The following is a 27914-nucleotide window of genomic DNA, read 5'->3' as shown; positions in this document are numbered from 1 at the left end:
AGCTGGGGGGAGCCGGCGTGTCGGGGGGGGGGGGGGGGGGGGGGGCAGTTCAGTAGTCTGCGATGGGGGCGAGCTCGGGGTGCAGGTCCACCGTGATGTTCTTGTAGAGGCTGCTGAGGGAGATGTGGGGGCTGTAGTGGAGGTTGTTGAGGCCGTCCAAGTGTTGCCGCTCTTTGGAATACCTTAACAGTTTGTACCTACAGGAAGGAATTACACAGTCAATCCATTTTAATCCAGATTAGCACTTCATCAATCCTATTACTCTCATACTGAAATCAGTGGCTGTCTTTAATGAGGATCTACCTCTACCAGTGAGAAGAAATGGGTTGTTTTATACCCTGCACTGATACACAAGGCTGTCAGGTTTCAGCAAGTGCAAGCAGTACTTCTGCTGCTATAACTACTGCTGCTACTACTACAGCCAGGGAAAGGAACCCAAACTATTTCACTATTGGCTTGTTCCGAACGCAACCGTATTTTTTCCATTTTGGTTCAAACGTTCTGACCTACACATTAAAGATCTGAAACCGTTAGAACGAAACCAAGACCTGGTTCATAACATTCTTTTTCATGTCCTTCCAGGCCATGGGATAGACATTACAAGTCCAGAGTCAGAGAATATAAAAATATTGTTTGTAGTCCTGCCTTTGGTTAACAGTAGGGATGTTAATAATTAATCGTTTAACCGTTAACCGACAATAAGAATTTTGACCGATTAATACTATCAGTTAAACAGTTAAAAAAAATATTATTAAATTTTGTTTTTAAAAATGTGTTGTATGGTAAAAGAAAAATATAGGCTATACAATCTATTTCTTAAATAGGAACTCACGGGGGCGACACATGCAACCACACGTGCCTTTTATTGGAAATACACGTTTCGCTGAGCCTGAGCAAACTGAGCAAAAAGCGAGCAAAAAGAAGTACTGTGTGGGACCATTTCGCCCGAAAGGACAACGATAGGGCTGCAACTAACGATTATTTTCATTGTCGATTATTTTCTCGATTAATCGATTAGTTGTTTGGTCTATAAAATGTCTTGTTTTGTCCACAACCCAAAGATATTCAGTTTACTGTCATAGAGGAGTAAAGAAACCAGAAAATATTCACATTTAAGAAGCTGGAATCACAGAATTTTGACTTATTTTTCTTTAAAAATTACTCAAACCGATTAATCAATTATCAAAATAGTTGGCGATTAATTTAATAGTTGACAACTAATCGATTAATCAATTAATCGTTGCAGCTCTAGACAACGACGAGGTTATTTGTAAGATGTGCAATGCAGTATTGAAATACAGCAGTAGTACAAGCACGATGCAATACCACCTGCGAAGCAAACATCCACAAGCATCGGGTGATGGAGGACAATCAACTTTGCCCTCCATGTTAGCAGGGAGAAGATGCGATCTGAGGAGATAACTCAGAGAATCTGTTTAATGGTGGAGAAAGATATTATGCCCATCAGCGTGGTCTGTGGCGAGGGTTTTCAGGAGCTACTGGGCTATATCGAGCCTAATTACAAAATCCCATCAAGACAGACTGTCTTGATGGGAAAAGAAAAAGAGCTTAAAACGCAACTTGCTAGTGCCAAGTTCGTGGCTCTCACGACCGACTGCTGGACGGCGCTCACAACGGAGAGCTACGTGACAATTACACGCCACTATATCGATGAGGACTGGCGGGTTAAATCGGCCGTCCTACTAACACAGAGTATGCCAGGCAGACACACCGCTGACAACCTCACAGCTACACTGATTGATGCGGTGGAGACTTGGGGACTTACTGGGAAAGTGGCTGCATGTGTCCACGACAATGCACGCAACATAGTGGCTGCTAACTCTCCCGGACGGGTGAACTGGGACTCAGTTGCCTGTTTTGCGCATACACTGCAGCTGGCGGTAAATGATGGATTTAACCCGTTTGTGCATCGGGTTATCGTTGCAGCTGGGCGGCTTGTCAGGCACTTCAACCACAGCACCCCTGCATGCAAGGCACTGGAGGCCAAACAAGAACAAATGAAACTTCTGAAACATCAGCTCATCCAGTCGTGCAAAACTAGATGGAACTCGGTGCGCGACATGTTCGAAAGACTTCTTGAACAACGGTGGGCAGTTACAGCTGTTCTGTCCGACTGAACAGTAACAAAGCTGCAAGAAGCCAGAACCCTCGAGATCCTAGACGAATACTGACAGATAATGGAGGAGATTGCGCCTGTGTTGGGGACTTTAAAATGTGCAACCACCATCATGTCCACAGAAAAGGAGGTGTCAATTACCAACATTTACCCCATCACCTTCAGCCTCCTAAACACACACCTGATGAGAGCTGAGGATGACGGCCGAAGAGTGATAGAGTTCAAGGCGAAGGTTCGGCAGTCCTTGAGTGACCGCATGGGGGTAGGCTATTTCATTTATAGGGTTAATATAGGCCTAAGTGTATTTTTAAAATAGCCTACTATAGGAACTATTCAAATATTATTATTATTATTATTATTAGCCCTAGCATATTAGCCCTAGCGTGTACTGTTACTATTAGCCTATTACTATCACTATCATTGACATAATAGCCTGTTCTGTTATGAATTAAGAGGGATATTAATTAGGCTATAGTGTTCACCACAGGTTGACACAGATGAGTTGGTGGCCAAACCAGCGCTGATCGCCTCTGTCCTGGACCCTCGCCATAAACATCTCAGTTTTTTTTGCACCAAGGGAGAGAGAAACCGCAAAAGAAAAACTTAAGGAAATCTATACTACTGTGGAAGTGGCCACTGATGATGATGAAGATGAGCCTGGCTCTGGCGCTACTGGGGGAGATGATGAGACAGCTGGCACTACGGGGGGAGATGATGAGACAGCGGTGTCTGCTGCCCAGGCTGGAGTCGTACGACGCCGCCAGGGCAATGCCATGATGTTGCTCCTGGGAGACGACTACAGCACCCCTCAACAAGCTAATGACCCAGAGGCAGAGGTGGACACCTATATGAGAGACAATCCCCCCTCATTGGATACTAATCCTCTTGACTGGTGGAAAGGTAATCAGACGCGCTTCCCGAGGCTGGCCACTCTAGCGAGGCGCTATCTCTGCGTTCCTGGGACATCGGTACCATCTGAGCGGGTATTCTCCGCTGCGGGTCTCACAGTCAACAGACTGCGCACCAGACTAACCCCACAGCATGTCAACATGTTGCTATTTCTGAATAAAAACCAGTAGACAAGCTGTCCGCTATGCTGAGGACTGAGGTAGGCCTGGCCTGTTTATTTTATTTTAGGCTTATTTGAGGTCTGAAAAATGCGACTACAAGTTTCCGTTTTGTTAACCTTTTGGCCTGTTTTTGATCATTAATTAGCCTATTACAAAGTCTACTATTTGCTATTTATTTTAATAAGTTAGGCTATAAAATATTTTCCTACATGGGTGATCTAGGCTATTATCTCCGGCTATTATGCCTACTAATTAGGTTCTATACAGCGGTCTCGGCGGCGGCGCTGGAGGATTCAATGTGTGTTTTCGTTTTGTTAATCTGTTTTTGTTCATTAGAAAGTCTGGCTACCATTTGCTATTTACTTAAACATTTATTTAAGTTATATATTTTTCGTGTAGGCTGTCTATTTTATTCAGTTCACAGCGCTGCAGGGTAGATGTGTGCATCCTCATGTTCTGTTGTTGTTTATGCTGCTATTGCACATGTAAAAATAAACCCTTTCTTATGAAAAAAAAACATTTGTTGTATTGGTAATTTTTTTAATGGGTCACAGACATTCGTCCATTCTAAATAGTACATTTTAATCTTGTCGGTTAACGGTTAATGATCGGTTAACGAGGGTCGGCTATCGGTCAGAAAAAAAATTCTTAATTCGCATCCCTAGTTAACAGGCCCCGTCTTTCGCCTCGCCGTGGCGGCCAAACTTCATTCCGGTTTAAATAAACTGCTCGTGAGGCTATGACATCGCTCACAATATCCAATTTCTCTGTTATATATTTCAACAAAGACGACGTTTGTTTACCATCACTCTGTACAAAACTTTTGACTTACCAGAGGAACGGTTGTCTCAGACACAGGACATCCAAAATTGCACTATTGTTGTACATTTTCGTTATTTTTCATGAATTACTTCCCTGTGGTTGCAAAATTCCTTGCCTCAATGATAAAGGTTACATTCCGGAATGCTTACTACTAATACTACTATTAATAGTAATAAAAATGAAGACTTCTGAAACTCTATTTAAGACTGTTTCAGGCAGTGGCTGTCAAAGTGGGGTCTAGGGACCACCAGGGGTCCTTGAGGGGGTTCTAAGGAGTCCCCCAACAAACTGAAGAATACTTTAATTTCACAATAATTTAACTGACCAGAGGAAGAATATATAACAATGACTATTATAATCATATGTTTGAGTCTCACCACTATTACCCCTCCATGTACAGTGTAGATACTTCCACAATTGAATACTAAATCAACAAGAACTAATATAAATCGCAAGTGGCCATCAGCAGGGTCTAAGCCCCTGGGCCAAACACACACAGATGCCTGATATATCATATCAAGTTTCCAATTTGTCCTCATAGCAACATTACAGAGGATGACCAAATGTGATCTGACACACATGGAACTCCTTTGCAAATATGCATGCCAACTTTGATTGCTCTTGCATTAAATGTTTAGGTTTGTGAATCTTTGCTGTCAACTTCATTTGTGTGTCATGGCCAAATGGCTACATCAAAAATCTCTGGAATAGCCGTGATGTATGCAGTTGAAATATGCTGTGTGTAGAATTTGGTGTAGACTGAGTCACCTTTGCAAGAGTAAAAGAAAAAACAAACAAAAAAAAAAAAGGCTGATTGTGTTTTTTCTTTTGCCTGAGTAGGAGGAGATTTGAAACCTATTCCAACATATTTGACTCCCTTTGTTTGCACATCATAGTCATCAACTGTGTGCATCATTGCCAAACAGTTACAAATATTACAATTCTGTTAAATAGGCATGATGTAAGTAGTTCAAATATGCTGTGTGTAAAATGTGATGTTGAGTCAACTATGTAGGAGAGAAAAAACAAAGGTCCAGGTTGGCCTGCTGGTGGCACTATGGAGCACAACCAAATGTGGTCTAATGCACTTTGGTGTCCATCCCAAACGTGTGAGAAGTTTGGTTGCTCCAGCATCAAGAGTTAAGGAATTATAGGAAACATGCTCCACTTCCTGTTTGCATGTCTTCGCCATCAACTTCATCTGTGTGTCACGGCCAAACAATTTGGCTTTACAAAATGCTGTGTAACAGCCAGAATCTAGGGAGTCCAAATATGCTGTGTGCAAAATTTCATGGAGATTCTATCAAGTTTGCAGGAGAAACAGCAGAAAGTAGGTTTTGCATAAAATTCTAAATGGCATGAAAAACTATAATGGCAGAAATTAAGTCCAGTATGTGCAATGGAATTGAGCCAAGGAATCTGAGGGGAGAAAAATTGATTCTACGGCACATGGTTCCAGAGTTATTGGCTAAAACAAAGTTGCTTGGTATGCTTTTTTTGGCAGAGCAGTCGGGGTGATTTGAAACCTATCCACCAAATTTGGTGGCTCTGGGAATTCGGTCTCTGAGCTCTAGATTGTTTTAAGGCAGAAAAAGAAGCCGACGAAAAGTCCTAGTAAAATCGACAGAGTCCGAGCACCACAGGTAAATATCCCACATATCTTCCCATATGGGTCCCTTAGGCTAAATCTAATGACATGGGGGGGTCTGTGGCCTAATCTGGGTGTATTTGGAGGTCCGAGACATGAGAATGTTAGAGAAGCCCTGGTTTAAGAGCTTGAATGTAGATAATTCACTTTAAAGCATTTCAAGCCTGTACAGGAAGGAGTCAATACGAGAGCAATGCTGTGGGAATGTCAGCTGTGGACTGGACCTCTTAACTCATACAGAAGTGGAAGGATGGCTATTTTTTCCATTGAAACCTCAGGAAATAGATTCCAATGCCATTCTTCAGCGACACACACATTGACTAAGAAGGTACAATCTATCCTACAACCTAAAATCAGAGTGAGATGTATTGAGATGACTTGATCTCAGGTATGTTGGCAAAAAAGCCTTAAGAAATTCTGAACAGAAAATATTGTTAAAACCTGAACTCCTATGTAGATATAAAGTACAAAGGAGCTGTAAACGTTACCGGATGGATTCTTCCTTCTTATTCTATTCCTTCCTTCTATCCATTACTATTTGTACATTTCTTTTCACTTTGACAGAGTAGAGTGCTTAGTGTAGATCTCAGACGAAAACCCGTCTTACCTCCCTAGGAACTGCACCTCTCCTCTGTGGTGGTGAGGAATCGACTTGTACTTTCCGATCTCGCCCTCCGGTCGCGTGACGTTCAGACCAGCATAGTGAACCCTGAGGAACAACCGTGTTGCATTAATATATGACATATATGCATTAGGGTTCAACTGATATGGGTTTCTGAAGGCTGACACTGAAACTTTGGACTGACTTTGGAACTTTGGACAGCCGATATTTTGTGCTTATATTCACTATTCCATTCCATTTTCCATATTCCATTTCATGCAACAAAATTACAAGTATTCAGTGTTTCCCCCCAGAGTGGAAAGCCTCTGAAGCCGCATTTAGAACATCATGGGATGCTAAAACCCAGACTCTTTAACGCAGGGTGACCCACCCCACCTATTCAATTAAAAGTATTATATTTCTGCTGTTAGCATTCCTAACTAAAAGAAATAACATTTAACTCAAGTGTGAAATGTAATATGTATTTATTTTTCTTCTTCACTTCAACAATATAAGACTATCAAAAATATTGATTGATTTAAAGAGCTCATAACTATTAAAACTATTTAAAGGATTTGGACCCCATTTGGACTCATTGTTAGCAGAGCTCACTGTTTCAACCGACAGCTGACTCTGGAGTCAATATTCTCTGCGGGTCCAAGCACTACAGGGATGTAAGAGACAAATTATATATAGGTCAAAAATCGCAGAACCTTTAATAGCTTAATTCTTAAATCTTTAGAACATAGCCCTCTCTGGAAGGCATTAGTATTACCAGTGGAGAAATCACTGACATGTTTGTTTTGGATGGGATATAATCCCTGTTGTCGTGAGGTAAAAATTTCCTATCACTAGACCTCCCTTGGTAATACAAAATGCTGCCCAGACAGGGCTTAATTATGTCAGCAATACTTCACATTTAGAATATTTCAAGAATATCAAGTGGTAGTACATTTTCTAGGCATTTATGTAAAATTTAGTTTATCATGGTTTAATTGAAAAGCAATTTTTGTCGCCTTTCTTTTCTCTTGCAGTCAAACAGTACTGCTCTCTTGCCTCAAGTTAATATTGTGTATTAAGTGCTTCAGCAGGTTTGACGTGTTGCTGGACCTGGCAGCTATGTTCTTGTTATAAGTATTGCAACTCGTGCTGTCACTGTCAATTTAGTAAAATGTAGTCAGACCTTGGACAGTTCCTGCGACATTGTGTACTTACTGTGAGCAAACCAGGAGATGAAGGTGTACTGACGCTTGGACAAGTTTGTTTTTCTTGCCTGCAGTAAGTAGTTAGCTAGCAGGCCAATCAGCAGTCATTTTAGTCAGAACAGGTATGGTGATTGGATGAAAGACGGTGTAACAAAGTACTGAACTTCAAAGTACTGGCACAGAACACTTTAACATTTTTCGATAATAGGTAGTACCGTCATGATTCAGTAGTTGGTATCTAGCCCTATTACTGCCTTTAAATTAAGAATTAGTTTACAAAAAACATTACTGAAATGAATTAAAAGTGCAATGAAAATAACATTTCTTTGGAGGTTTATCATTCTTGAAAGGTTAACCAATAAACTGAAGTTTATTCGCATAGCGGTGTTGCATGGAGCTTTTGTTTTGACATTTTGAGGTTTATCGTTCTAACCATAATAAACATACATAGGGATACATTTCTAGCCATTTTTCACAGCTGTAACATTTTGCAAGGCTAACATGCTCTCCTGTCCCATAACCATTACTGTCAAGGCCCCACTGTGCATGGCTCTAACCACCAACTGCCCCAGTTGAGCTCTTTAGTGGTCAGTAGTTAAGACTGGTTGTACTGGGCAGCTCCCAGGTGTGAATGAGTGTAGTCTGTGTGAGTGTGAAGCAGGGAGTTGCTGAAAAAACGGCAAAGTGTGCTCAGTCAACCTACACGGGGTGAAATAAAGCTTGACGAACCTGTTCCATAAGTCGTCGTCCTCTCCTCCCCAGCCCCAGAATGCATTGGGAAAGCCGTTAATCTTGCGGAACTGCTCCACAGTGAGTCCACTCACACCGCCAAAGAACTCGCTGTAGGGAAGACTGGAAACCACAAGAAAACACTGGTTTAGATGTGGATTCACAAAACCCAGAAACCCATACAAACAACACCATGGAACAACAGCAGCAGCAACAATAAAAAACACACAACCCATCTCCGCCTGGGCAGAGAAGATCTTTCCATTACAGAGATTTCACCGATTTCACAACTCTTATCAACCATTAACAGCATTTCATTACATTTCATTTTAGGCCATGATAAGACAGGAGGCTATTTTCTCCTGCTCAAACACAAAGAGCAGCTGTGAGCATCGCTAGTAACAGAAAGCTAGACATCAGTGGACTCAAGGAGCGTTACATCATTGCAACAAAGTTTGACAATAACTTGCAAGCTATCTAATTAGTGTTAGCTAGCTAACCTGAAGTGACTAAGGGGGTAAAGTTGTTGGAAATGGAAATGGACAGGAGAAAGTTGAAGAGGGTGAGGAGCCTATTCTGAAACAGAGGATGTACATGACGTCCTTCAAGGAAGAACAGAGCAGAGTTTTTTTATAATGTCCTAGTGACATAATGCACGGCAGCTAAATTTGAGACATGTTCAACTTGGAGCCCAGGGTAGCGCACCAAATCGGCAAGTGCATAGTTTGGAGGAGACATGCGCCTGCCACCACCAAACCATTGAAAATAACTGAAAAAAGGCGTGGGCGCATTCAAAGAAACATCCTATGTGATCATGGCTTCAACCATTGATTAGAAATAATGATATACTTGTTAAGGTTATAGAGACAAGACTGAAATAAAAAGTCTACGCTATCTCTGCTAGATCCCATGCCATGCCTCAATTTCTCAAAGCTCCATGACAGTTATGGCTCAGCTACACCAGGTTCTCAGATGCCATTAATCACTGTTGAGCCTTCTGGAAGTGTTGTGGGCCTAATTTAACAAAACATCTGTGATGGGAGGCGCCTACTTGATAACCCCAGTGACATGCCTGCACTCACACACTCAACCCTGTAACATTTAGATTAGTTGGCTAGTGAATGGTGGGTCTGATGGTCCTGTAGATTTATGACGGCAGCATGATGTCCTGTATAGTCATCATTTGTGGGTTAGAACATCATTCTTCTGATATCTGAAGTGGGCTTCAGTTTGAATGCTCACCTTGGATTACAGCACAGGATTGCAACATCAAATCCTGTGTATTGCTAAATGCATTTTATAATAAATCATTGTTGCATAAGCTGTACTTCTATGTATGTATGTATGTATGTATGTATGTATGTATGTGTGTATGTATGCATATATGTAATAAGCTATGTTTGCTAACATTAATGTATTCACCATAGAAGAAATTAAGGAAGCAGATCAACTAGGGAACCAGAGTTGAGATAACATTCAAATAAACTGATCATTAATTAATAGACTGATAATTAATTAGGTCTGTATGTCAGTGTCAGCTAGGGATGCACCGATCCGATACTGATATCGGATATCGGTCCGATACTGACTCAAATAGCTGGATCGGGTATCGGTGACAATGGGGCCGATCTATTCAATTCAATTCTATGTTTATGTCTAAGTGCGCATACTACGTCATGCGTCAGCAGCGCGCCGGTAGACCCGGCCATTTGCCTTCGGTCCGTCTGGTGGCTCCTCCGGTCCAGCAGCTCCGGAGGATCCCGCCTGCCGCGCGCAGCGTCTCGCGCACTGAATTCTCGCTCGTGGGGCGCGAACCTCCCACAGCTAGCATCCAGGCTAACAAGCTAACCTGGCGCCCAACCCTCATAACAGAGCCGGGGTCGGGGTGAGCTGACCGGGGGTCGGGGTGAGCTGACCGGGGGTCGGTGCTGATGCTCGGTAGTTAAAAACACACCTGCATGAATACTTTGTCTCGGTTATATGTTTAAACTCTCCCGGGTCACCGCGCGGCCGAGCAGGCTGCCATTTAACCTGCGAGGTAAAGTAGTTTTCCACCAATTATACAATCGGCGCGTCCAGCCAGACTCCATTCATAAATCCAAGGTTTACGGGGACTCGGCTGTAGGTCAACGTTGTTTCCTGCCACAACACGATTTAAAGTGTTTTCCGTGTTCGTCAGGTACTGCTGCTCCATTCGGCCGACACATAGTCAGACTAACATACCTTGATTTTTTTTCTGAGGGCTGTTTCATAAAGCAAGATTACCAGTTAAGCCAGAGTTATTTCAATAATTTAGGCTTATTCTGCATATTTTGAATGTTTTGTTTTTACCAAGTTACTTGTTTATACTACTTGTGTGAATTGTGATTTAATTTATCAAGTTTGTTTGCACTAGTTTGTGACTTAATTGTGATTTAATGTTTACATTTTGTTCTCATTTGATGCAGTTGTATTGTTTTATACTGGAATTTTAATTCCTGACCAATTTGTTGCTGCATTTAAAAGGTTTACACTTGAATTGTAATTCCTGTTAATTTTGAAGATGTTTTACCAAGTTGCTGGAGCATGATTAGTTATTATTTTAATAATAAATAACAATTGAGTACATTTATATCTATGTATTTATTTGTTACATTTTGTTTTACAAAGTTAGGAAAGCAATGTTAAAGTCAAGAATGACCCCAGTCTCTTCCACACAGTGAGGCATAGCCTACAGTTTATTAATTAAACACTGGTATCGGAATCGGTACTCGGTATCGGCCGATACCCAAAGCCCAGTTATCGGTATCGGTATCTGGACTGAAAAAGTCGGATCGGTGCATCCCTAGTGTCAGCACCATAAATGTCCCACGGGACTGGAAAGCATCTGAACATTTTGTTATCTAATGTTAAAGGGTATAAAGTTAGACATTTAAAACTCCAGAAAAACTGTATTATGAAAATCGATTTTTTTAAATTTTGTGCATCATTGCAGAATCACAAAAGGTAGAATGTCAGTTCTTACACAAATTGATTTTCCCCCACCCCTGGCACCCAATTGCCCCGGTAGGTGACCCACTCACATGTACATGTATTTGTCCAGTTTGGCAGCAAAGTGGCGCGGCATCTGGCCACAGCCGTAGTAGTTTCGGTCGTTCTCAGGGATGTGGTCAACGTCATGGAAGATCAAGCAGTCCCAGTCCAGGTCCTTCATGGCCTCCAGGAACCCCACATTAAACAGCATGGCCCTGTTGAAGGGCTGGCTCCCAGTCTAACAACACACACAAAGACACACACACACAAAGGAAGAACCATGAATACAGTAAACCAGCCTGGTGCTGCACGAAACAAACAATTTGATGCTGTTTGCTGAATAGACCATAGATGTGAGACAGTAAAAGCAGATCCATTTAAAAGGAAAACTCAACCCTCGGATAGTCTTACACTGTTACAGATCATCAGTTTGTAATGCATTCCAAGAGTTATGTTGTGATTAAGTGTTGCAATTTACTTTTTTGATGTACCTACTTTCCCTCAACCTACCTCATCTACTTCTACTTCAGTTTTCAGTGATTTCCTACATTTCCCAGAATGACATTCAACAAACCCTAGTGAAGGGATATGAACTTGATGCTTTCAATCATAGGTGGGCATGTGGGTATATAAATAGCTTGAAAGTGTGATGATTTAGCTGTGGGTTATAAATGTCTATGATCGCGGCCACACCCCTCAAAACTACTCAAAACTTAACATGTCTTGCGGTTGCATTGCATTGTGGTCTCTTGTGGCTACCGTCAGTGGCGAAATTGGTCTCTACTCATAGTACTGTTACATCATCACACGGCCATCTTGGTAGGAAAATAACAGGTGATTGTAATAAATTAACAGCTAATTATAATCAAACGACAGCCACAGTCAATGAATTGTCTATATTGTAAGGCACCATATTGGTAGGAAATGCATATCATGGGAATACCTTGAATACCTCTTCTACGATGGATTTCTCCCTGTATGATTGTTGAAGTCTGGTGAGTCTAGAAAGAAGCCCTCGCTCTTTAATTCTGAGGGACTGACACCAAAACCTGATGTTTACTGTTGATGTTTTAGATTGCTGAACATTTTTCTGCTATCGAACTCCATTGTAGCTGTACTGGAAATATCTTGACATGTTTCCCAAAGTTTGGGTTAGCTGACCACTGCATTATTTGCTGACTATTGGCTGATTGGCAAACGCATTTGCCAGGTGATATCACCTTCTACAGAGTACAAGTGGTGACATCAGTGGTGGCACCACTTGTACTCTTATCAGCCAATAGCAGATGGCAATTTCTGTGGCATGCGTTTTACCTTTAGATGCCAGGCTTTACACAGATTTGGGGCCTCATGTATAAATGTTGCGTACGCACAAAAAGGTTACGTATGCCAGTTTTCACGCACACCTCGGGATGTATAAAAATAAACTTGACGTGAGAGTGTGTGGGCCGTCCTGCAAACTCTAGACCATACGTACGAACATTATTCTAGCTTTGTCAGTTGGCGACGCCAAACTACACAGTAGTGAAACTCCCCAAATATTGAAAAATAAAATTTTCACTCAATTCACTGTGATCTGTCTGTGAAAAAACAGAATTATTTCTGCTGATACAACATAATAGTTTGGTTATTTATGTGGATAATTTTTAACTCTAGAAAGGCCAAAACCCAGCTGTTATTTTCAATTTTAAGTTCCTCCAACACTGAAAATGCAATTTCTTTCTCCATCCATAACTTGTACTAAATAAGATGGCTTTAAATAAGTGTGTGTTTGTAATTCTAAAAAAGCCACTGAGGAAATCGATACAGGCACTCTTTTCAATTTGCATAAAAAACCCCTATATGTGTGAGTGCGCGTCTCTCTCTCCTATATACTAATTTCCCACAGATGAATTGGACATGGAGATGTTAATGCATGTCAGGGACTGTACAGTTGCCGGGGCGCACAGAGATCCATGGCGCACAGGCGAGGCGCACAGAAATCCATCTCTCCTGGGAAGAAAACGCAGTGTCGGGTGGGCAGATGCACTCGGAATAAGCGTAAAAGCACATTGGAAACATTGGAGCGGGGAGCACTGAACACAGGCACATTCACCATTTTTTTTTACAAGAAAGTGACAAAAGGGGCGTAGTTATAGTCATTTGCATAGTTAATTCTAGCTAGTCCAAAGGCAGCTATTGTAGAAAATTCCATAATTCATTACAACATAAGTGTCAATAGGCCCTTTTCACGGTGTCAGAAACCGGTGCATTACAACTTCCTGTGGCAATTTTATTTTTGGACGGATTTGGAGCAATTTAGTGAAGGCCAGAGCTGACAACAGGAAGTTGTAATGCACCTGGTTCTCTGCTGTTTCTCAGTGCAGAAGCTGTTACCATGACGATGTGAAAAAGGCCTATACAGTCTATTTCACAAGACAAAATACACTGAATTACTAAGTATTTTAGTATTAATATTAATTAATATTAATATTTAGTGTTGTATACTATTTAGACAAAGTAAAAAAATAAAACTATTCAACAGTGGCTTTAGATATTTGATAGCCTGTAAACTATGCCCACCACGACTTCACAGAAATGTTGTACCCGTTTTCTTTTGACACCCTCGGACAAGACATTAACCCCATAGAAAAGTAGTGGGAGCCAATTTAACCCCCTCTAAAAATCAACCCTGATCGAACCCTGAATGACTATAGAGTTTAAGTACACACACACACACACACACACACACGCAAGACTGTACCTGTTCAATGACGTAGAAGGCGAACTGCAGCCGCTGTCTCTGCAGCATTGGGGTGAGATGTTGGAAGAGGATGGGTAAGTGTTCATGGCGATTTCTAAATGGGATCAGGATGGCCACCTAAACCAGCAGCACAGAGATACAGTAAGAACGTGTCCATCCCTTGAGTGGCCCTGGATTCCATCTTCAGTGATTTCATCCATGTTTCATAAGAATCAGGCACAATACTCATTAACTTTGCTTAGACTGAACGGAGTACACTTTGTTGGTTTGCAGGATAATCAGTTTACAACGGGAGTATGTCCATTTCTTTCCAGCAAGAAAATAAATTTTGAAAAATGCAAATAAATATCCAACTTTATGAACTAAACAAGTGATAGCTGGACACTAATTCCTACTAAGCTTGTGAAACAATCATTAAAAACAGAGCAAAACGAATAATAGTAAAATACACCCACCTTCCAGCGAGGTTTGCAGTCCTTTGGTTTCCAATGGCCCCCGAATTGAATGTCAAAAAACTTAGAGAACTTCAGTTCCATCTCCTCCATAGGGATCTCTGTCATGTTCACTTCCATAGGGCCCTCTGTGGAGAGATGGGAGGGGGGATCCACCAAATTGTCAGCCTCACTATATAGCTAGAGCTGGACATCAGAAAATTATTTGTATCAAAACGTATTAACATATCAAAAAGATGTTGGATTCTTATAAATGCAAACTATACGTTTGTGAGGATTTGGTACAGAGGAAATTGACTCAGATTGACACAGATACTATGTGAAAAGAAAATTAAACATAAACACTGAAACTCAAATTTCAGCTATATTTTGTCAGGCAAACCCACATGCAAATAGCACAGCCAAACTTGCAATTTTGACTGATGTTTGCATGTACAGCAGGCGGACCAATTTTTTTGTAATTGCATTTACCAGTTTAGGGAATACAAATTCATGGCATTGCTGGCGCCCCCTATGACATGATTTGGAATGCTGTTGCAGACATGCTTGATCATCTCTGCTGAACATGTGTTTTGTATTGATCGGAAAAACGCTCACCAATATAAATACAAAGTGTAGGCAATGTTGATTCCCTTTGGCGTTACACTAAGTTTGGTAGTGATAGGTGAAAAATTTAAAATGCCTTAGGGAAAAAAAATGTTTTCACATTATTCAAAATGGAGGAAAATTGTCGTGCTGGTTTTAGGTGGTCCCAAGGCAGATTTATAAAGCTAGGACAGCTGGATCGTGTTACTAAGTTTGGTGTAAATTGGACTTAAATTCTGTGAGATACAGCCTTTTAAATTTTCAAAATGTCACTACAGCGCCCCCCTTTTGGCCGATTTGCCTGAAATTTGGTACGTATGTTTGAAATGCCATTCCAGATAATAGTGTCAACTTTGGTACTGATTGTGTAAATGAACCTTGACAAATTTCATAGACGACAAATTTAACTGAATTGAATCTATTAAATATAATGTCTCCTCCCTTTACGCTACATTCTCTGGATTGAAAATCATTTCAATATGATTTTAAACATTTCAACAAAAAACAACACATAACACAGCAAAGAGACACCATTTAATGCAGCCAGAAACTCTTACAGGTACAGTACATCTATCAAAAAAGCCTACATTGCGTAGAGAATTCAAGAATCCATTTTCCGATGCGTTACTATACAGGACTCCAGACTAATGCTTCCTATTGGTGGCACCAGCACAGCGTCTACCCCAAACACATATAGTGGAGTCACAGTGTCCTTGCTGAATTCCCAAGTGCCTCCACTCACTCTGAAAAATTAAAAGGTCTAGTGCGATGAGAACTGCATTTCTCAATTTCATGGTATAATTTAACAAAGGACCCGTTAATGTGAAGTTACTCATATTTTTTTAACTGTCAGCATTGTGGAAATTTGTCTAACGCCTTTTGAAAAAGACGCGGAGGCTCTAGTTCACCCAGCAAAGGCCGTGTTGTTCAGGCCTGGTTAACTGATCTCAACAAGATGAGATGCGGAGTGCTGGGTCTGTCTGACTCGGCTCAGGAAACATGCTAACAATGATTAGATTGTTTAGGTGAAAAGTCGAAAAGTTTATTAAATTCTTTCCAGTTAGGAAATGTTGGAGGTCTATCTGGCTGTAAATCCCAAATGGTTCACTGCTGGTTGCTATAGAAGTGATCACTGTAGAGGCTGCCTGTCCCATCATTTTAACTTAATAAGAGAAGGTATTGTTGACAGGAATGTTGTGCAGACGGTGCAGGACACACAGCGAGGTGTGACTGACAAAGCCTTTGCAATTCTAGGCATTTACAAGTATGAAACTCTTGTCTCTGTATGCATTTGATCCTTCCATTTCCACGGCGCCTGTGACTTGCCTCTACCGGTTTATCAATTATGAAATTAGAGAGAGAGGTCCCATAGGCTTTCTTAACAATTGCCTGAGCACAAGTCACGACTCTGGCTGAGAAAGCAAATAAACGTGACTGCTTTAATATGAGAGTTTGTGAAGAAAGGGAGAAGGTGAAGAAGATAGAAGACATAAAGTTCATTCCTGATGTGGAAAAGTACAGTGAGCTGTCAGCATTGTGTCTACATGGACAACAGTAAACAGATGAAGCTTTGGTGGCTATTGGAGCACAATGTAAGAGCCATACAGCCTGTTTCCACAGGGTTTTTCTCCTCCTGTAGAGCAGGTGAGCTGCTGGCCGGCGCAGAGAAATACGCTTCTGGTGTGAACGGAACCGACTGCGACTCGCGCGCGAAATCTCACTACTCAGCCTATCTGTGTCTCGACTACCTGAAATCTGCTGAGTCAGCACATCAGCAGACTCTCAGGTTCTCTTTCCAGCCCAGTGTTTCCCCACACACAAGCTCACCTGTGGCGCACTGCCATGATATTGGCACGGCCGCCACAAAATCACAAGTTAATGTATAGAAATTGATCTAAATCCATCTCTAATGTGCCTGATATGCACATCACGTCATGATTGTCATTTGGCGATGCACAGACCAGCAGCATTGCACTCTTATCTGACAGAGACTCCTGTTGTGAAAACTAAAGTGAAAACTTAAAATTCCACAATTTGCTCCAAACTCACGTGTGTAGCAATATTTGTAAAAAGCAACTTGATACTTTTTAATCTAAGATTTATAAACTCTGCTCAACATGAATACAGTGCAGAAACACTCTCACTGTAGGGAAGGACAACTAAGATAAGATAAGATGGCACTTTATTAATCCCCTTGGGGAAATTCAGGAAAAGTATTTAATCGTAAACAACCACTGCCGACTTCTTGCATCTACATTTCAGTAAATGTAGAATTCTGTGATAATTCATCTGCAACTATGCTTGACTTGACATGACAGGAGCGATATCCAGTACATTGCTGGGCTAAATTAGTACAAGTGAATAAGAATCTGAGTTAGTAAACCTGCCTTGAATAATATTGCTCCTGCTATGGAGCTCAAAAATTGACAGGAAACTAAAACTTAAACAGGTTCTTTTTCAATATTCCTTTTCCTAATTAACACAATAAGCGAATGCATAGGAAGAAAACATGGCCAGATACTGCCATTCATGCCAAGCCTTAATTCTCACACAACACTGGTATTATTGCTCATTAAAAACAAACAAAAAGAGGTCATTACAGTTGAATGAGTACATCTACACTGCCCGTCAAAAGTTTGGGAACACCTCATTGAATGTACGGTGTTTTTTATTATCTTAAAGCATTTTGATCTAAAGGCTTATGCTTAAATGCTTGAAATTTGTTTCTTAGACAAATATAAATAGTGAAGTTGATGCTTATGTATGAATTCTTTCCAAAGCCTTTGCCTTTCCATCAAGGCAAAGGGCGGCTGCTTTAAAGAATCTACAATATAAGTCAGTTTTGATTTAACACTTTTTTTGGTCACTACATAATTCCGTTTGTGTTATGTCATAGTTTTGATGTCTTTACTATTATTCTAAAATGTGGAAAATAGTAAAAATAAAGAAAAATGTGGTGTCCCCAAACTGATCAGAAAAAACAGCATAACTCTGGCATTTTCAATATACTGATTTTGAGAAGAAAAGTATCTACTAAACCACGTTTAGCACAACGATGCAGCGATATGAGCAGCGGTTAGTGGATTTTGCACGCTGCACTGTCTACTCACTCATAGAAGGTAATCGCTCTGGGCAGGGGAGGTTCTGGGCGTATGTGAAGTTCTCAGGGAGGTAAGTGGTTGGCTGGACCAGGTATTCACTGGAGTTGCTGCCGTCAGGGTAGTCTGCAAGAAAACAGAGAAACAGCCACAATCAGGCATCAGACAAAATGATGGGTTTTTTGGCTGTGGCTGTGGCAAGTTTGTGAGTTCTACTGGATGCTTTAGCAAGTAGCCAGCTTTGTCCTCAATCAGCCTTTTCTATTCTATAAACTACTTTGGTTGCCAAGAAAATTAATTGGCAGGTAAAATGCAAAGTTAGCGTTATGTTCTGGTAACAAATTATTCTTCCATGAGCCCCTCAGTGTTCCCAACGTAGCCCTGGTGTAAAATTCCATGACTTTTTCTTTATAACTTTCCATAAGTGAGTGATGGAGAACTTCCATGACCTAAAAAATGTACTTCCTTCCTTGTTTATTATTCCGTCATTCGCCATCCTGCCGAATGATGGAGAAGGACAGGATGGAGTTTTAGGCAGAAAGTTTCAGCTGGCACTTGCAGCTTCTGTTATTTCATTAGTACATATTAAGAAATATGCCTTTCAAGCTGAATTGTGATGGTTTTGATGGAAATGTCTGATCTGTAGTTCACAGGGGAGAGTGTAGCTCTGTTCGAAACCGTTCCCTATTACAGAAATAGTGCACTATATAGTGTATCCACCATTTTCTACTAGTGTCCGAATTCTCAACGGTTAATTTGATTCACTAAATAGTCCACTACAAGATACCCACAATGCACTACAAATTGTAGTGAACAGACAGTGTACCCTACAATTTCTCCTGTATACCACAATGCAATGTGATCGTGTCTTACCGAAGAAGAAGAAGAAGAAGAAGCAGCAGCTAGCTAACATGTTAGCTAATAGAAACTGGTCTATTTACCGGTTGACAGCTTTGGCAAATCAACAAAAGACGTATTAGACACCTCATTCGAGTTGCCTCCGTTTTGAACCAAGAGCAGCAAAACTGCAGGAATCATCGTTACAGGTCAGCTAACTTTATCCACCAATACAGGAGGTGATATGAAAGCTTGTGATAGTCATTAGCTCACAAGCTTGTTTACCAAACCAAAACAGCTTGCTGCCATTAGCAGACAGCACCAAAGTTGACAAAACCACACTTGCACATGATTAGAATTTCAACAAATCTATTTTGTAATTTAATGTTCAAAACTTGTCAAAATCAATACGACCTGAGTCCATTTCAACCTGCTGTCATGATGCTTGGTTTGTTTACGTGATGCTGGGCGCGTCCTGGTGCGTCACACGAATATCCAGCGCATTTATTTTGATGCAATGATATTTACTGTAGTGTCCGAAATTTAGTTCGGTCGTTGCCCATATAGTTCACTACATGATAAACACTACATGGGGAATAGTGAGTGAGGGAATGAGTGAACCATTCCGAAAGCAGCTTGTGTTTTCAATTTAAAAGATGGCATTAAACAATAGTATTTGATTTCTAATATGCTTCCTTTGTGTTGATTCCACATTAATTTGGTGATTTAGTGCGCAGAAAAGAATTAATCGCAGAAAATTGTGAAATTAATAAAATGTTTTAATCGATTCCCAGCCCTAGTTTATATATATATATATGTTCTTTTCCCACTGAATCATATTACTCTTGCCGCTGCAATGACCTAATTTCTCCAGAGGGATCAATGTAATCTCATCTCATATTAAATACGCTGCTCTGGATCTGTCCACGTTGCATGCGATTGGCTATTTGTTACAAACCCCGCCTCTTTCATGTGGACGCACTCATAGCTGTAGTAACTTCAACTACAGCAACAGTTGATGCTTTACTTCTAGGTGCCATGACACTGTATAGCACCTGTACTTGTTTCAGTATTTGTTCGCCTATGAACACGCAGAGTGAGGCAGTCCTCTTCCTGTTTTGGGTGAGTCCCCTACTTTACATTTTGTGGGAAATCGTACCCGGTGACACATATAATAAACACATAGAAAGCAACACAAAGAATAAACCAATTTCCATGGCGATGGTCTCATTTTCTACAGGCAAAATTTTGACCGGAAGTCATTATTTTTTATATTTCTGGCTGGCTTGACACTGGTAGGTGAACAGACATGAAAACACTGAAAAGTTGCTGTTGCTGAAAAAGCAGGGCTGTTCGTTAACTTTTTTTGCACATAGCACTGGTGCTACAGAGGTTGATAGTTTTGTAGCACAGGCCACAAAATTGTAGCACGCGTATAAAAGGTCTGTTACCATCTCTAAAAACAACCACAAGTAGTGCAGTTCATCACTTAAACAGGTATGTGACTGGCAAAGGACATTAATGTTGCATACAGGGCACACAAAATCCAAACCTTAACAAGAAATGTTTTCAGACAAACATTTTCTTTATTTGCCTATAATGTTAAATTGCAGGGACATAACAACTGTATACAAAACATCAATATATTACGCTTCAAATTAGGGGTGTGAATCTTTGGGAATCTCACGATTCGATTTGATTCCGATTCTTGGGTGTCCGAATCGATTCAGAATCGATTCTCGATTCAAAACCGATTCTCGATTGAATGAATAGAAAAGGGGGCACTATTTTCAGTCTCTTGCTCCAGTATACTGTGTGCCAAACCATTCACTGGTGTCCTTAGTCCACTGAAACACAAAATGAAACATAACTGGCAATTAAGATAAATGGTCCGCAGCCTTTTTATTTTAAAAAGTTAACTGCATTAATTAATGAATGAATTTGAAAGCATCTTACAGTCTCCTGCCTGTATGAGAATAACAAAATGAGGGGGAGGCGGAGTGCTCCGCTGTGTTGTTATTAACGTTATGTCTCCAGCAGCGGAGAGCAGCCTCTCTGCTGCACCGTTAGCTCCGGGGAAAGCCATCGTTGTCCAAGACGCTGAGCGGGCGCAGGGTTTTTGAGGTGAAACAGACTGAGCACCGAGTTATTTTCTTCACCTCAGAGTTGGTTTAAGTTGTTTAATGCTGCAGTGTGTGCTGGTCAGCCGGTCTCGTTTGTTACTGCTGATCGCTGCTCCGCTCTGCTAACGTTACGGCCGAAATACATGGGACACGGACGTGACGCGTCACGTAGGCGGGGCGGAGCGGGGTTTTTTACCTGCTACACAGACTTTGTAGCGTGTGGTTGCGTGCCAGCTGTGGTTTTCTGAGGAGATATCAAGTTGAGTTTTGCCAAGTGATAATGCAGTTGGTTATGCAGGGTTTGGAAGTGTAGGCTATATTAACTGGTACTGAATTAATTAACTAGATCGTTTTAACTACAGGATCATGGATACACATTGATTTGATTGATTTATTTTAATGTGCAATGTAAAAGCAGCCACAAGGTTGCTCTGCTGCGTCACATTGCCTCTGGTACAATGAGGTATTTATTTTAATCATTTTTAAACAGATTGTACTAGTTTTTTACACAGTTCTATGGAGTTTTTACCTGTTTGAGGGCCGCGTAGCCGCGCGTAGAGGGGAAAAAAATAGACCAGACGCGCAAAACTAGAGATGAGAGATCAGCTTCCATGGTCCGTGTAGCAGCTTCAGTTGATTATACTGGACGCGCTCTGCTGCGGGGATTCTGCAGCAGACGTGTCGCGCCGCGTCCGTGTCCCATGTATTTCGGCCGTTAGTCTCTGAGTGACGGCGTAGAAAGTTCACAATATACTTCACGTTCATCTCACAAAGGTAATTATTTAGTCATTAAATCAAAACATGTTTGCAACCGCTTGCCTTTTTTGAAGATGAACTACAATATAACTCTAGCGTGTGCACGCTGTAGACTGTCCGGGTGCTGCACTGCCCTCGGAGGAAACGGCGTAGAGGCAACCGCATAGGAATTATGGGATTGTTCCCTAGGAATTGTAGGAATTGGTGTTGGATGTATGGACTCTACGCGGCCGGGGACATGATTTTTAATCGCACGATAGACTACAACTACCAAGTAGAATAGCGATGCGCCATTGATTCACCTCACACACAAACAAGCACACAAACCCTCACTTCACACAAACAAGCGGCTCCACACACACATGCAAAACTGTATCGCACGGGTGCTACTGCGGTAAATTCATTCATCGCACAGACCGATTTTTTCGTAGCACGTGCGACATATATGTCGCACTGTACAGCCCTGAAAAGAATAAGTATGAAGTACTTAGTAAATATATCAGTTCTGAAAAATTGGTGTCAGTGCACCTCTATTTCTAAGAAACTATTTTGGCTACCAAGAAAAAAAATATGGTGGTAAAATTTGAAGTTACAGCATAGCTACACCGGTTGCATTTCTGTTCCGTCCGTTTGGGTTGGATCAAATACACAGCCATTAACTTCAATGCGACCTGCTGCACTGGCTGCAGCACCTTGATGGGTCTGCTGACCGGAGCCGCAACTCTGGAGATACGCAAGACTTCTATTTTTTTGACAGATGACACATCCGTCTGTTCTGTATTTTAGCCATTTAAATGTATATAAATGCCAATATTTTGCTTATTGTAGTAACTTATCACCATGTCAGTTAACAAAATAGAGGATACATGAACCAATGTCGCTTATTTAAAAACAATACACGTAGCACCTTTAAGGTTAGGTAAAGGTGCAAGTCAATGGAGCTGACAAGTATAGGAATAAAAGACTGTGTGTGTGTGTGCGCGTATCAGATGACTCACCCGTGCCATTGAGCGTACTGTTCTTATTGGTGTACAATCGGATCATTTGGCCAATGGTCCTCACGTTGTCCCTCAACATGATGCCCTGAGCCTGCACCATGAAGAAGTATGTGTTGGCTGAAAGAAGAAAGCAAGAAAGAAAGAAAGAGAGAGATTTTAGTCTAGTTGACTCATTCAATTACACTTGCCTCACATTGCGCTCTAGAAAATAAGTGCACTGACAATAGATTACATGCCCTCTAGTGCTGGGCAATCCGACTGAAAATTTTTATCACGATTACAATTTTCATATCAGACGATATTGATTTTTATCACAATATATTTAAAATCACTATTTCTGTCAAGTTTAAAGTTAATTTTGCTCCTGAATAAAAGACAAATAGCCTAGATCAGACAGTCAACTTTCATTTAAAACACTTCTTTATTGCCAGACTAAAACATAAGCAAAAAATAAATACTAAAACACACAAGCGGGAGTGAAATTGCTTTTCTGCCTTATTATTCAACTATCTTTAAATAACAACACGAAGCAACGAAAGCCCATTCTTCCACTTCTTCCGGCATGACCTGAATGGAGCAGAAAAACAGCAGCCAGCAGAGTAAAGGAAGTGTGTGAGCAATGCATAATTGTTCATTTGCAACCAGGAAATATTCAACCTGAATCATTTATCAAAATTACAGCAGCATAAATACAAACACAACTCCATTTAGGCTACATACACACAGATACACACAATACCTAAGCGGTGCGTTCACATCAAGCAAGTTTGTGGCAGTTTATTTGAATTCAATTTATTATTTATTTGAATCCTTTACTTCCGTTGAACTCGGGAGGGACCAAATAATCGCACTGAGACACCTAATGCGAGTCTCAATTGCAGTTCATTAGGAGTGAGAGTGTAATCGTATCAACTACAGGAAAAGACACCCAAAACGCAAGGGTTTATGGGTATCAGGACACAAATGTTGATCTGATAACCAGCAGTGAGCAAACACAATTAAGCGAGGGAAAACTGCAGTCTGGACTGATGCTCATATTCAGCTAGTTCTTAGTGTGTCCTTAACTGGTATGAACACCAGAGAAGAAGAGTGCAGACAAGTCCATCATGTTTAGCTGAAGTTACAGGGACTAACATCCAATTAGTTTTTATTCCCCCCAATCTCTAACCTGGTGGGATGACAGGTTATGGCTGGGTCAGACTAGACAATTTTAACACCAATTCTTAGTTTAGATACAGGGGGAAGAACAGAGAATGAACAAGAGAAGTCACGTTTAACAACAGCACCCACTCGCGTAGATATATCAGCAAAATTCCTCCACTCCACTCGCTCCACTCTTAATGAGTAGCTATTACAATTTCATTTGGAGGAATAAATCTCACATAAACTAGTACAAAATGGCAGCGTGCCTGGATCAGTCCACATTCGTATGCAATTACCACTTAAGTGAAAGAAGTCTCATACAAAATTACTCATCACCATTATTCTCGTAATGATGTCACTTCAAAATATGTAATTTGTAATGTAAATGTTAACTGTAGCTTTTGTACCACGGAGCAAGAAATGGCGGAACACCTATTTTGTAATTTACAGTGAACTGAACAAATAATCGAAAAAAAAAATTGAAATGAATTGAAATCGCAGTACTGTAATTAATTGCTTAAGAGGGAGGCGTGTCCAAAATGGACTTAAGAAAGGCCAATATTGGTGAAAAACCTGTCATCATACTCAAACTCAGTAAATTCTGCACACTGGCATCTATTTTTTTTTTTTACAAAATCACTTCTCTTTCAACAATTCTAAAGTTCTACAAAATGCATGACAAGAAAAACGTGATGATATGAATCGCAGTTTAAATTGCAATTGCAATATTCTGTCAAATAATCGCAATTCGATTGGCTGTCAATATCTTTCAGCTCTACAGTGAACTGTTCTGGATGAATGGGTAGACATTTGTGACTGACAGAATCAGGTAGTGTGTGATCCCTTGTCTTCATGTGCGACGGCCATATTTGTCCCATTGCCTGGTGTGGACAGTTTCCCAACCACACCGCAAGAGTTTAGTCTGAACTGCCCTAGTCAGGAAAGACAACAATCTTCTAGTCTGACCAAGCTTTACCAAAACTCTCATGGGACTCATGACTTCTGGTTCACTTTTAACTGGACAATGTGAACCTAAACAAACCAAATACAAAACTGCAACAAAGCAAACTTTTCCAATATGGTTCAGACCAAAGAAAACCAACTGCAGCTGATATCGCACTCACAGTGTACTACTTTCATTTGTCTCAGCCTGGCACTTGACTGATGCAGCGTCGCACATCATGCTGCTGTCAGCTCGATCACTGCCTCAATGGGAGGGACAACGCTACAACAGGAGTGGTGGCAGATGATTGCTAGAAAATAGCCGACATATTTCCCCGGCTTTCTGCCTCTGCCAGTGAGCTACACCAAATTACATTTGTCAGTGTGTGTGCGATGTAGTAAAAGGAAGAGTGCTTAGGGCTGATAAGAGTCTTATCATAGTGCAGCCAGGCGGTCTTGGATGCCGGGCAGGAGGGAGGGTGGGGTGAGTAGAGAGGCAGGTCAAACCAGGCTGGACATGAGATGCTGCTAGTCCATCATGGTTGACAACAGTCCGATGCACAGGACAAACAATCTGCCAGCAGATTACAACAAAATTGTTTCCGTTTTGCTAAATCATGTTCGCTTCAATCCCTGAAACAAAAGTAGATTCATTCCCAGTTCAGGGTCAAAGCGTTCGAATAACCAACAGCCTTTTAATGACACATATCCACCTCTAAATCTACTGCCAAGCAAACACACTTAGAAATGTGAACCTGTGCTCCCAAACACACACACACTACTACCCTGCTAATTACTGACAATGTCTGCCTGTGTCGAACAATGACCAGTCAATCCTGCTTCCAATCCTGTCCAACATACACACTGAGAACATGGCAAACACTGCAGTGGCTATGGTTGAGCAGATCACAGATTAAATGCAACAAAAAGTAGCAGGGGTGGAGAGAGTACTAAAATATCCTACTCAAGTAGATGCATTATTAATTTGCTGAAATTCTACATGAGTACATTTCACTTGAGGTAAAATTACCAGTGTAAAAATGTAAGAAGTAACAATTAGCTCAATTAATATGTACTCACAGTTGAAGTTACCGAGTTACCTTGTTTTTTTGTTGTTTTTACAAAAGAGAACATGTGACCCTTATCTAGCAATGCTAAAAGGACAAGACAGATGCAACTAAGAAATTAAATAAATGATAGATGATAAATAGATTCATGCAACACTATTAAGTTTGGCCAGTTTCTGATGCAATGCTTATGGAGAGGCTACAAAATGTGTTCTGTCACGGATGTAATTTAAAATGTAGTACAATACTTCAGTCAAAACATACTTGAGTAAAAGTAAAACTACCAACTTCAAGAACACTCAAACAAGTACACAAACTACTTAATTACAGTAGCATGGGTAAACATGATCAGTCAGGTGGTCAGACTCAGTCTACTGAATCTCTGACCACCTGACCGCTCTACATCCATAATCCACCATCGTGCTACTAGACCACAGACCAAACCGAGTCGGGATTGGATTCCCCCCCACTACCGCAACAGATTCTCAGGAAAAGCCTGCACTATCAGCATCTAATGCATGTCACCACACAACCACTTTCTTCCAAAATAGCTTGTGATAACCACAGGATTTACATATTACAATATAAATAAATCCCCAACACAATACACAAAACAATGTGCACACTGAAGGAGGGGAAAGTACCATTTAGCAAAACTGATACATGTATCACTGATGGTGTGGTGTTATTCTTGTGTGTCAGCAAATGTGCCAGAGAGGATGTAAACGATAACACAGAAAAAGTCAGTATTTTCTCTATAATATTTTTGTAGCAATGATGGGTGAGGGTTAGACAGATGTCGGTTTGTTGTCCTTTTATTAAAAATGGGATCTGGCTCTGTCTGATATGAAGGATATGCTGCAGTTTCATTGATCACAAATGTATTGTAGAATTGATCAATACTACACTGGTTGTGGATGGGAAGCCCTTAACCTGAATATATTCTAATTCAACATTTTGATCAGATTCCACACGTGTGAATATCTTTTTATTATCATTACTACTATCCTGGGTTTCAATTGAGAGTCCCATGATGGTCTAAATGCTGATTCAGAGCCCCCCCAACAAGAATCCAATTCTGGGGGAAATACTGAATACTTGGACATTTGAATTGAAATTTGTTGGTCAATTCTACAGACATTGGATACCAGGGTAAAATATCAGCTACTGGCAGCTTCAAACCAAGTATTGGTGTTGGCCTTCAAAAACCCATCAGTCTAACCCTAGCTGGGGATAACTATTGGATAGGGTCTGTGGCAGGCCATGTTTTGGCCCACTTTTGGATCTTAGTGCAGGTCTAACACTGGAACTGTGGACTTGTAAATCCCATTCGTAGCCTGGTTATGTTGCTGTCCTGATTTGGGTCGCCTGGCTAGGACTACTGAAAATGACATTAGCAGTGATGCCCATTGCCCATTCATTCAGTGCATTCCACAAGCCAGCGTTGCATAGCAAGTTAACACACTAACCTACAGTGCCACATTAGCCCTACATACTAACAACTAATCTAGCCGTGGGATAATATTTACATTATATTTGACGGCTGGACAGCAATCTGGCACCGTTTGCTACGGCTAATGTAACCCGGGCTAGCTGGACAACATGGCCTGGGAAGGACCAGTTAGCAGGATATAATGAGCTAGTTAGGAGCTAGTTAGCTTATTAGCTAGCTAACCGTCTAGGCGTCTGGTTTTGGCAGCGGATGGAGCATCTGCCGCTGCAGGAGATAATCCACACAGAATCACATTAACAGACACCTTGCAAAGCAGTTTGTGTAAAGTGCTTAGCGTAACCCTCTGTTAACTAACCTATTCCGGGAGCCACATAAATGAAGTAGAGACAAGTCGTGGACATGGAGAAGAAAAAAATGAAGGCCAAAAACGAGCGGTTGGACATTCGCAGCAGCCGCCTCCAGTTCACCATTTTGGCTCAGGCCCGCTTCTCTT

The 27914-nt window shown here is 41.0% G+C and overlaps 1 protein-coding gene and 1 pseudogene across 1 annotated transcript; one reads left to right on the top strand and one right to left on the bottom strand.

The window, feature by feature from the left end:
- b4galt6 (UDP-Gal:betaGlcNAc beta 1,4- galactosyltransferase, polypeptide 6) lies at window positions 1-27914 on the bottom strand. Its single transcript, XM_071914959.2, has 9 exons — window positions 27777-27914; window positions 22817-22933; window positions 18115-18228; window positions 14423-14547; window positions 13968-14084; window positions 11275-11462; window positions 8213-8335; window positions 6285-6386; window positions 1-197 (listed from the first exon to the last, which is right to left on the bottom strand). Exons 1-9 carry the CDS (start codon window positions 27889-27891, stop codon window positions 50-52), a joined length of 1149 nt encoding a protein of 382 aa, XP_071771060.1. The 5' UTR covers window positions 27892-27914; the 3' UTR covers window positions 1-49.
- On the top strand, window positions 292-2744 carry LOC139924046 (E3 SUMO-protein ligase ZBED1-like; annotated as a pseudogene).

Source organism: Centroberyx gerrardi, chromosome 9 (genome assembly GCF_048128805.1).
Source record: "Centroberyx gerrardi isolate f3 chromosome 9, fCenGer3.hap1.cur.20231027, whole genome shotgun sequence".
In the NCBI taxonomy this organism is placed as follows: Eukaryota; Metazoa; Chordata; class Actinopteri; order Beryciformes; family Berycidae; genus Centroberyx; species Centroberyx gerrardi.
Note: the sequence above shows the minus strand (reverse complement) of the source record. Positions and strands in the feature narration are given on the sequence as shown.